The 11,610-nt window shown below is 37.3% G+C and overlaps 1 protein-coding gene across 1 annotated transcript; it reads right to left on the bottom strand.

Annotated features, from left to right (window-relative positions):
* Nucleotides 1-426: 426 nt before the first annotated feature.
* Nucleotides 427-10,486, bottom strand: wiza (WIZ zinc finger a). The gene is made up of 10 exons (XM_077199578.1): nucleotides 10,405-10,486; nucleotides 9,487-9,610; nucleotides 7,791-8,330; nucleotides 6,874-7,620; nucleotides 5,250-5,723; nucleotides 4,499-4,819; nucleotides 3,472-3,686; nucleotides 2,868-3,144; nucleotides 2,588-2,753; nucleotides 427-1,688 (listed from the first exon to the last, which is right to left on the bottom strand). Exons 2-10 carry the CDS (start codon nucleotides 9,587-9,589, stop codon nucleotides 1,520-1,522), a joined length of 3,012 nt encoding a protein of 1,003 aa, XP_077055693.1. The 5' UTR covers nucleotides 9,590-9,610; nucleotides 10,405-10,486; the 3' UTR covers nucleotides 427-1,519.
* Between the last annotated feature and the right edge of the window lie 1,124 nt (nucleotides 10,487-11,610).

Genomic DNA, 11,610 nt, shown 5'->3' with positions numbered 1-11,610 from the left:
GGCTCTCAGAGATGTAAAGCACATCATTCGTTTTTTCCTAACAGAACAGTCCAGTGTTCGATTTCACCTTCCTTTTTCCCTCTTTGAAAAGACCCTTTATCCAAATAACAGCTTCATAAAGGTGTCGGCCCTGTAATTATTGCTGGTTTACAGACTCCTCACTGCAGGAAGCAGACGATACTCTTGAAACAGGAGGGTTTTATTTACATAGGAATATAGCATTAGCAGACCTCATGAGTGAAAACCAGCCATGCAAAAATGGAAAGGAAGAGTTGCTCTGGGAATATCATATCACCATCTTTTATGTCTCAGATACAAGATATACTACAGAAAAGACGCTGAATTGTTTATGGAGAGGATTCAGTAGTTGATGAGGAACATGAAAATGTACTGCAATATACTGTATATGACCCACAAAGCAGCAAATGGTTTCAAAGTGTCTTTATTAATTTGTTATTAATCAAATGCATGTATAAAAAGCTTCAATACTGTATTTTACCAAATTATTTCACAAGGACTACAGCTTGTCATTGGCAGTTTCAATTTACTTAAAATCTTGCAAAGCCTGACTCACAATGGTGAAACAAAACCTCATTTATCACACAAGAAATAACGTATATGGAAATATGCAATTTCCACACATTCTGGAAAGGTATTTAATATCTGCTGCTGGAGTATAAAACACCCTTTACTCCAACCAGACACTGGCACAGTGCTTTACAAAGACAAATACACAAGTACATGTAATAGGATACCACTGTTGACTAATTTAAAAGATATAGGGGAAAAAAAATGATCATCAAAAATACAGTAGTAAAAACATATGAACATAAAGGCATATTAAAGCCTAATTTAATGCTGAAATAACTAGACATGGCCTGGTTTTTCTGTAGTGCTGGTTTCTGCTTAAATTTGAAAAAACAAAAACAAAAAAAAAAAAACAGTAAATTTTCATTAATACATATGAATGAAAATCTGTAGAAATCCCTTTTATTTGATTTTTTTTGGCATCGAAAAAATCTGACCGTATTGTATCACACATGTGAGAAGCGGTTTTGAAAATACTATATTAAAAGGTAAGAACAACAACTTCATTTCAATGACCAAAAGCTGGTCTACACTATTTTTTTTCACAAAACATTCTTTAAAACTTAACACATTAAGTACTATTGGAAACTTTAAGTACAGTATAGAACAGGTTTGAAATCTTGTTAACCAAGAAAACAGCTTAAAATTTGGTAACACATCAAAATACAATAAAAACAGTGAAATGCAATAAAAAGTACAATACATTCAAAACATCCCATCTGGAAAACACTTTGACATGTAAGAAACGCTGTGGTCCTAATCTTTTTCAGTAGTGTCTTGCAAAACTTATCTAAAAATAAAAAATAAAATCCACATCACAGTTGGCAGTTAAGGTCCAGGTAATAGAGCAATATATGTAATGACAGAGTCAGTGTAGTGTGATTGCAGAATTTCAAAATGATGAAAATAAAGACCACAGCAGAAAGAATATCTAGACAGCCTGAGGGCCGATAAGAAGCGGTGCTTCGGTGTGACTGAGAGGAGGCTGAGGTGATGAGGTTGAGGCCGAATCCTTCTTAAGCTTCAGGATGTGTTGCTGTAGGTGCATGACCCAATCCTCCTGTATGGACAGGGGTCCTTGGAAAATCTCCTCACAGAACCTATAAAATAATTTATAGAAGAGCTCTTATTGTTCTAATAGTTTATTTATAGGCATTTAACTACAATCAATGCATTTAATGACAAGGAGATAGACAACTATTGGTGGGACATAATGCAGGTCAAATTCAAAATCTTCATGCACCATAAGTACAAGCACTGCTTTAAACTTTTTAAAAGCACGAAGATTTGTTTTTTAAATTTTGTTTAAAGGCAATATTGTTTTTTATTTGGCACTGGCCTTCAGAAACTAAAATATATACTTACATTTCCTACAAGACAAAATAATCATCACATTAAAAAAATTAAATGCAATACCAGTGCTGATATACAGGCTTTAATTTATACTGTACACCTTTAATGTAGCATGTAATACAGCTGTTTGTGAATGTAAAAGGTTTGCAAAGTTTTAAAGATCAAAGAGAATGATAAACTGAGTTCGTGTCTCTCAAAATAAACTGTCAATTCTGAACTGCCTGAAACGAGTTATTCCAGTCTTACTTCATTCACAAATCTTCATAGGTAAGTAACAAATTTGCTTAACGCCAGCCTATGGTCTTCCTTGGCTTCCCGCTAACAACCTCTACCACTAAAAAAAAAATGTCTTGCTCAAGTCATGCTTGCAACCGCGGTTCGGGTTGATCAGCTATTTCTTCCAAAGTTTTTTTTACCGGACTCGGGCTTGAATTGATGCTGTAATATAGACGCCATCATTACTGTTCCATCAAGTGCTGAGGAAGCTTCCAGAGCTGAAATTAAGATATGGTTATGGGCGTTTTGTTTCTGACACACGCTGTAAGCACTAAGCACTAAGCAGACTGGGCCATCACAGCTCTTCTCCACTCCCAGACAGCAAAACAATCAGGTTTACAGAACAGACTGATTTGTGTTTTCAACTCACCTGCACTTGAGGGAGTACACCTTCCCAACCAGCTTTACTAGGCTGGTCTCCGGTGGTCTAGGCACCAAGGATGGAATGTTTCCTGCCCGAGAGGGCTTTGAAGATTCTGTTTCCCTGGATCCACTCTCAGAGTGGGATAAATGCTTTGGAGGACGCCGTTCACAGCCTAAGACAAGCACAGTGATGATCACAATGCATAATAATTTTCCTTATTGGCTTAAACTGAACTAATATATGATTTGGAGCTCTAGTATGATCAAGAAATTCATATTTGCCTTACCTCGAGGAAAACGAACATTCAGTTCCCTGCGGGCCGTGGGAGTCTGGAACAGGCTGTCTGAGGAAAGTTCATCTGATGAAGGCCGTTTCTTGTATGTGGAGGAGGAGTGGCTCATTCCTGCTTGGCCCTCTCTAGCTGTTGCCACTGTTGCTTTGAAAAGCTGGTATACCTGCGGCTGACCAGCAGATTCTCGAACTGCTGATGAACCCTTGTGAGATGCAAGACGGACAGACTCGGAGTCTGAGGAAGAGTACGGAGTGGAGGATCTTTTGGAGCTCTACACCAGAGGAAGACAGAGAGACAATTTGTGAATAGCAAAGATAACCCAAGATGCTGACAACTTTGTGTTCATGCTAATCTTAAGAAGGAACAAAAACACTGCAAAAGGCAAATAAATCATTATTTTTGTCTTATTTTCCCATTAAAATATTTGAATTTGAATTAAGTTTAATTTAACTTGAGAAGAAAAACTGCATAATATATATTTAGATTTGTTTTACCCCCTTTTTAAGTTTTAAGTGTAAATCTAACAAACTTCAGTGAATTTATGTTTAAGAGATAAGAAATATCATTCTAGGTAGGCAACAATTCAACCTGGACATACCTTCTTAACAAAAGGCAAGTCCCCCCTCATGTAGCTTTTGTGGAGCTCTGCTACCTTCCCAGGCTCACTTTTCATCCAGGCCTTCAGGGTCTCAATAGGAGAGCCGATGACCTTCCAATCCACTCCCTGCTGCCTTAAGTGGGCTCTTGCGTGGCTGGCCAGAGCCTTGCGATTCTCAAAATCAAAACCACAGAGTTCACAGGTGGCATCATAGCCTACAGCAGAAAGGGAAGAGAGTTGAGAACACAAGACATGAAAGTAGACATATTGCATTAACATCCTGAATAATGTCTGGATAGAATCAGCTTTGGTCAGTTTGTCCTTTGCAACTTAATATTTAGAATGAAACACTAATGTAGTTAACAGTACGTAATATATATATATATATATATATATATATATATATATATATATATATATATATATATGCACATATATATATTACACACTATAGTGATTTTTTTAAAAATGGAAAGGTTTTTCCCTTTGCCTTTTTCGCATATAGGGAACGTTGTCAAAACGGTCCCTGTTCACACTTATCCGAAAAACGACTAAAAACGCTGTATTATCGCATATGTATTTATCTAACAGCACTAGAAATAGCGAAAGATCATGGAAAAAATTTAACCCTTTAAGGGTTACTTTTTTGAATAAAAAAAGTATTCCCCTTTAATATTTGCCATTTTTTAAGTTTGCAGCCATAGCATTTAAATTATTTTTGGTATCAGAAAATGCAACAAACATTACGAAGACATTGTGGCATGTTTCATTCAGCAAATGAGAACCAGTTATCAACGTGGAATTTAACAGTTATTTTGCAATTTTATCTAATTGTCTGTAGAAATATCCTTGTTTTCACAGCCTGATCAAATAATAAATAATAATGCCACCTTGATTAAAAACAGAAGAATGCTATTCTGAACATACTCTTTGATTAGGTTTACAAGTTGCATAGGTGTCTTTGAGCAGTTTTTGCGAGGTTGTAATGTTAGTTACTAAGAGACAAATCATTCTTGGGTCAACGTACCTGTAGTTGTGTCGTCTGAGGCAGGTTTCTCTTTTTCCGCAGGTGTTAGAGTAAAAGTGTGAGGTGAGGATACTGTTTTTTTCAACTGCACTGCCGCCCCTGAATCAGGTTCCGGTTTGATTTGGGATGCCCGTTCAGAGTCCTTCCTCTTCATGAGCTCATACAGGGCCTCTATGGGCGGGACTTTCAGTGACCACCTTGCTCCCATCTGTCGTAAGTGACCACGTGCGTGACAGGACAGGGCTTTACGAGTATCAAACATCTCACCACAGTAGTCGCAGCATACAAACTGTTTGGGCTCCTGCTTTTCATGCTTAGGAGCTGAGGAAAGTAGACAAGTCATTATAAACTCAACAAAATAAGGGATTCACAATAAAACATGAGATTCCTAGTGGCTGTTGATTTATGTTTTTTTAAATGTTTTTATGCTAAAACATTGAACATCACATTAAGCTATAAAATTAAGCAGGCAAATAATCAGAATTCAAATGCAAATTGTACAATTATGTAATTATCTATTAATTTCCAAAATGTATACTAATCCTAAAATAACACACCTAAAGGGGTGGTCACACTACACCGTTTGTTCACTTGACTTCCACTTATGCACATGCGAATACAGGAGACAGGAAATGCAAAATTTTTAGTCTAGTGTGACTACGTCTTAAGGATGAAAAAGCTACAGAAAGTTTAAATAAATAGAAAGAAAAGAATAAAAGAAGTAACTGGATGCAGTGTAAATTTTACGCACCGATCATGGGTGATCTAACGGTGTTGGAATCAGATGGAGGTGTTAAAGGGGTGGTGGGTGCGCTTTGTGGCTTTGGAGACTCTATGATAGAGATATCAACTTCCACAGGTTCGTCCTTTGGTTTTGGGAAAACAGTCCTGGAGCCTTTCTTGGCCTTTGGAACTTTGTGAGGAACAGGAGGAGGAGAGGAAGACTGGGTGATGGGTTTAGGGGATGAGAGGAGAGGGGGTACGGAGGGAGGTGCAGAGGGGGATATCGGTGGGGTCAGCGAGGGCGGTCCAGGGGAACTGAGAGATCCAGTAGAACTACCACGTTGGGCCATCACCTCTCGCAGAGTGGCCATGGGAGACCCGTTGACAGACCACTCGGTGATGCCCAGCTGGCGCAGGTGATAGCGGGCGTGACTGGCCAAGCTCTGACTCTTCTTAAACTTCTCGGGACAGAATTCACAGGCGACACCTTTAGATGACTCCCCTTGAGGGTAAGAAAGAGGGCATTTCATAAATGATCAGAGCAAAGTATGTTAGGACACTTTTTTTGTACCATAACTGTATGTGTATATTTGATTGTTGGAGACAGAGGTCACAGACATTTAAAAAAATGGGTTGTTGGTTATTGGATGTAAAATCATGCGTCACCCCCTGTGAAGAAGCTTAAGGTTCTTCTACAAACTACATTACCGTTTAAAAGTTTAGGTTTGGTAAGACTTTTCAATGTTTTTGAAAAAGGTTTCTTTATGCTCTTTATTACAATTGACTGTTTTTAATTTTAATATATTTTAAAATCTAATTTTTTCCTGTGATGGCAAGCTGAAATTAACAGGGTCCTTCAGAAATCATTCAAAGATGCAGCTTTGGTGCTCATTCCAGAAACACTAATATCAATGTTTAAAATAATTGTGCTGCTTATATTGTTTTGGAACCCATTATATATTTTTTTAGGATTCTAGGATGAATAGAAATGTCAAAAGAACAGCATTTATTTGCAATTTGTTGTAACAATGTAAAAGCCTGTAATGTCAGAATAGTACTGTATATGTATATTGTTACTGACCAAAATAACATTTCAATGGCTTTCCAGTTGTTCTTGACTGAAAAGACTTTTAAAGATTGCGCTCTAGTCTATAGAAACACGCTATATTTAACTGGTCTTTTAATATCTACACAGGAATTTCCATGACTTTTGTATTTTATTCATTTACATGAGTTTTCCAGGCATGGGTGTCACACTCTTTAAAATTTGTTTGTTTTTAATACCATATTTTGCTATAAATTATCACCCACCCCCAAGTCCATACATAGTCAAGATATTCAAACATTCCTCAAAAAATGTAAATTAAATAAAAATCTGAGCTGGACGACTACATTTGTTTTTCTGTAGAACTGCTTTATAGATGAAATGAATCAATTTAATAATTGACGATCTTTACAATGGAACTGAATCAACATTGAACCGACTTCAGCTATTTTCTTTTAGAGCTGCTGTACAGCATCATTGAATCATTTTCCTGTTATCACTGTAAAGCTGCTTTGAAACTATCTGTATTGAATAAAGCACTACATAAATAAAAGTTACTTGGTATAAAAAAATACAAAATAAATGAATACATAATTTATATTCTTACTTCGAGAGGGTGATTTAAATACAGCTTTTTTGTCAAGTGGCAAAACCGCCGAAACATCTGGAGAAATCTTCTGCTTCTTCGCTGAGGGAGGTGATATCAATTCTGTTTTCTCAACAAGAGGTAAAGCCTCTGAAACATCTGCAGAAATCTTCTGTTTTTTGGTTGGCGGAGATTTCAATTCTCCTTTACCAATGAGGAGCAAGATCCCTGGAACATTTGAAGAAATGTTCTTCTTTTTCTTTGAGGGAGGTGATTTCAATTCTGTTTGACTGCTGAGGGGCATGTTCCCTGAAACATCTAATGGAATCATCTTCTTTTTGGCTGAAGGAGGGGATTTAAATTCTGCTTTCTTGCTGAGGGGAAAGTTTCCTGAAACATTTGGAGAAATCTGCTTTTTGATTGGGGGAGGTGTTAGACGAACGGATGTCAGTCCTTTAAACGATAGAGGGGAAAGAGAGGGATTTTTGCCGCTGGATGATGAGGTGGAAGGAGCGGAGAAGGGTGAAGTGTGATTCTCAAAGTCCGACCCGTCCAGCAGCCCAGAACTTTCCTTTTCCTGGAATTCCTCGCTCTGAATAATTTTATGGAGCAGCTCTATGGGAGCACCTTTAGACTCCAAATTCACACCAAACTGCCGCAAGTGGGCCCGTGCGTGACTGGACAGACCTTTACGCGTCTCGTACCAGGCTCCACATAATTCACACACATGGACGTCATCCCTCGCAGCGGAATTTTTTATCATAGTTGCTGGTGAAAAAGCACAGAACATTTCAAAATTGATTTTGTATGCAAGGATTGCTTCATCAGATTAACTAGCTCGCTTCGGTGAGTGGTCAAATCTACTAGTCCACGTTTATTTTTTTAAATGCATCCCCCTTCCAAGAACAAACCAATACATTTTTAATACTGCTACTTACTTAAATTGAGAGGAGCGTCTGTTTCCTGAGGGGCCCAGAGGGGCTTGGCTGAGGCCAGTGAGAGGGATGTAGATGGGATGCCATCAATGAGCCTGGGTTCAACAGCCTTGAGAGGAGACAAGTGTGAAGATGGAGTGGACACCAAAATCTTCTTTGAAGATGTTTTATGAGGCTTCCCTACACCGAAAGGCGAAGAAAAGTGACCAGACGCTGCTGATCCTTTGACAGCAGAGGGGGAAGACGAGGAAAGAGCGTATTTTTTCTTTACAAGGTTGGATATTTTAATCTTTAATTTGGGCCCAGTGTCCTTTTTGAGTTTGTGGGACTGGGGTTTGTATTTTTTAACAGGGATGGCCTGTTTTTCGAGCTTGGGTAGAGTTCCACCTCTTTCTTTCATCAGCTGGCACAGAAGGTCTATAGGAGCTCCACTGCTGTCGGATACAGCCACTCCCAGTTGCCTGAGATGATACCGTGCGTGACTGGAGAGACCTCGTCTGGATTCAAAATTGGTCCCACAAAACTCACAACTATGGATGCCTACTGTAAAAAAGTGAGATAGAATAAACAATGTAATGACACCTGTATGGAATATGAACTAATATTTGACAGCATGTTTTGTCCAGTTTTCCTGAAGAATCTATATTGTTTCTTTGACTGCGACATAAATGCAACAGTCCCTCCAGGATTTGAAGATTCTGCGATCACAGAATGTAATGCAAAGAAGTCAAGTCAGCATTAAATAAAAAGCTCCCAATAAATGAAATCAGTGAAAGTTTCAAGAAGTTAATGGTACTATTAAACTACAATATGTAATATGGAACATAATGTATATTGGGGTGTGTATTTGCTAATCCCATAATGCCTGATTTCAGCAATAAATAAGTACATTTATTATTTTACTGAATATATATTATGCACTTTTTTAATATGTAAAGTATTAAAACAATAAACAATGATTTAGTTGTTAAATGGTACTGTTCATAAATAATAAAACAAATTTTATAACACTGTCACTGGTTAGTTACTGATTCAGTGACAATGTGCAAGCTACTGTGTCTGTGTATTTTCAGCAAAGCAGAATTATGAGAATGTCTATGCTAGTGTCACCATTGCATTGTGCAGGGGGACCAGAACTACAATTTCAGTAATTACAGACAAATATATTTACAGGTAAATGTACTCTAACAGTCACACCAATTATATAAGTGCATCATGATTATTGGCGAGTTTTCCAAAATCTGTCATTTTAGGCTGCAAAAATCTGAAAATAATCCTGGTGGGACTGATAAAACAATCAATGTTGATCAAAAGTGTCAGTAATCTTTAAAGGAATAGTTCACCCAACAAAAAAAAGTCCCTCACAGTTTTAGAATGACATGAGTGTAAATACAGACAGCATTTTATTTTTAGGTGAACTAGCCTATCTCTTGAAAGAACACATCCTAAACTGTATATTTATTAGAGGTTAAGGCTGAAATCTGAACAGATTTTAAAATACTAGGCATCATACACTTGACAACTTTGTAAATGGTTACAGAAAAAATATGGAATCATAATCTAAAGATACAAAAAAATAATCAGAGAATGTGATCATCATACACTACTGCAACTTCTGACCAATATCTACAGACTGCCTATGTCTTTTAGCAATGTGGCAAAAATCTGGGCAAAAGGCATGCATCTTGGTGTTACTTACAATCAGAGTCATCCAAATCTTTATTCAAGACTGGTTCCAGACACTCTTTGGAAAATGTAGCAGTGGTTGTCTTCTTTGCCGTGTCTGATGCGGTCTTCTCCATGGCTGGAATCTCTCCCTGGCACTTGCAGAGAAAAGCAGCTTAAAAATTTAGACCGATCTTTTCTAAGAATGAAACTCATAGACAAGAAAGAAAAAAAAAAGAAAAAATTTTCATAGCTGCAAAATTCAAAATGTAGAAATGTCTGAAAAAACCTACAAGTTAGAAAAGTCTAACAAGTTAGAAAAACTAGTAACAATTCATACCAAAATGCAATAATAACTACAGCTATTACTACAATAAAAAGTATTACATTAATAGCATTACATCAGTAAATATATTTGTATATGCATTAACCATCAATGTAACAAAAATACAAAATAAACCAAAACGACAATAATATTCTGGATTTTCCTAACGTAGTTTGAAAAATAACCAGCATTTACTTTTATTTATTATGGTTTTAAAGTACCAACTATTGCATTTAAGCGGGAACTATGACTACCATGGTGATTTTTCGTAATGTTTACATACTATGACACTGACAAGGCACCATTGGTTCTCTCGTTTTCATAGTCATGTTTTCAAATTAACTGGCTAAATTTTCTCAGAATCATTTATTTTAATCACGACTGGAGTCATTATTGCTGTGTGCTTACGATAAACAAAAAACAAACTTTCCATCTCGAATGCATCAGTTCCAATCATTTAACACAAAACACGCGCACATGCAGCTAGCACGAGCTGATTATTGACCAGGCACTGCAAGTTGAAAATTGTTTTGATAGTGTGCAAAGCCACAGCCTCTGGCCTGGTCGGCTACGCGTAGCTAACTATATTGAAAACAAAATGTTAAAACACATAATGGTCAAAATTACCTTAAAGTGGCGAGGTTTCTCTAACAGGAACAGGAGACAGCAGGCACTTTAATCACTACAGCACAGTCGAGCTAGGCAAAATAATCGATCCCTCATTTAGAAAACATCACATGGACGATTCACAGAGCCGTGGTTGCTATTAGAACTAAATATTATGTTTTCCATTAAAAATCTGGAAGACCAGAACGAATGCACTGTAGATTGCCAGTAATTGTATATCCTTATCTTAAATGTGAAAATTAAATGTCACACAAAGAGATAACAACGTGAAGGTATGGTAAGCTGCAGGTGAGCTTCTATACCTAAACACATAATGAGGTATAGAACATCGTGTCTTTTAGAATAACGTGTCATAGATGTAACGTATGGTTATGTCACTACGTTTAGTGATATTTTTGGTGGAAAACAAATTAGTGAGTTGAATTTTTCTTAGCAAATATTGTTAAACCCAATTAATTGCAGCTGATATGTCAGGATATCATATAATGAATTTGATTAAATACTGTCATTGATTGGTTGCCTCCAAAATATTAATCTATATAAATGAATTAGAAGTATGTAGACTAAATAAAAGTAGCTTATAGAAATTATGTAACGTATGCATATAGACCTTATTCACTGTAGCACCATATTTATACAAATTATTTAAATACATTTGTATTTAAATAAAGTACAACATGTGTGGACAGTGATGCTTTTGCAAGAAAATAGGTTGTGTGTTGTTCAATTCCCATTGTCAGTCACTTTGTGGCTGCATGTTGCCAGCACCTTTTTTTTCACTTGTTGTTTATTTAGCATCATGATTCTAGTTTGCACAGTTGGATAAGGGCAACTGTGGTGCTTTGCTCTGCAAAATATGATTGCTTTGCCGTTGCAAGGCTAAAGCCTGTTTTATGCTTCTGCGTCGAATCGACGGCGTACCCCCGCAGACCCCTCTGCGTCGCAGAACCATAAAACGGCAACGATGCCGTAGGAGTGACGGCGTAGCTACGCCGTGGAGTTGACGCAGAAGCATAATGAGGCCTTAAGCCTTTCTTAGCACACCTCTACGTTTTGCGTCGAACTTACTAATCTCAGACAATCGTATTGCTAGCCACACTTGTTATCACTTTAAAGCAGGGGTTCTCATACTGTAGCCCTTTCTCAATAGAGAGCCTAAGGCCACGTCCACACGAAGCCAGAGCTTTCCCTAATCCCTATCCAATC

The sequence above is a fragment of the Siphateles boraxobius genome, unplaced genomic scaffold, assembly GCF_051911475.1.
Source record: "Siphateles boraxobius isolate OS27281-9 unplaced genomic scaffold, OSU_SipBor_1 41, whole genome shotgun sequence".
NCBI classification, from domain to species: Eukaryota; Metazoa; Chordata; class Actinopteri; order Cypriniformes; family Leuciscidae; genus Siphateles; species Siphateles boraxobius.
This window is presented reverse-complemented; position numbering and strand designations above follow the sequence as displayed.

Coding starts and splice junctions, on each gene's coding strand:
- wiza (XM_077199578.1), bottom strand. CDS start 9,589: ATGGAGAAGACCGCATCAGACACGGCAAAGAAGACAACCACTGCTACA. Junction 4,820..5,249: donor CGTTAGATCACCCATGATCG/GTGCGTAAAATT, acceptor TACTTTCCTCAG/CTCCTAAGCATGAAAAGCAG. Junction 3,145..3,471: donor ACTTGCCTTTTGTTAAGAAG/GTATGTCCAGGT, acceptor CCTCTGGTGTAG/AGCTCCAAAAGATCCTCCAC.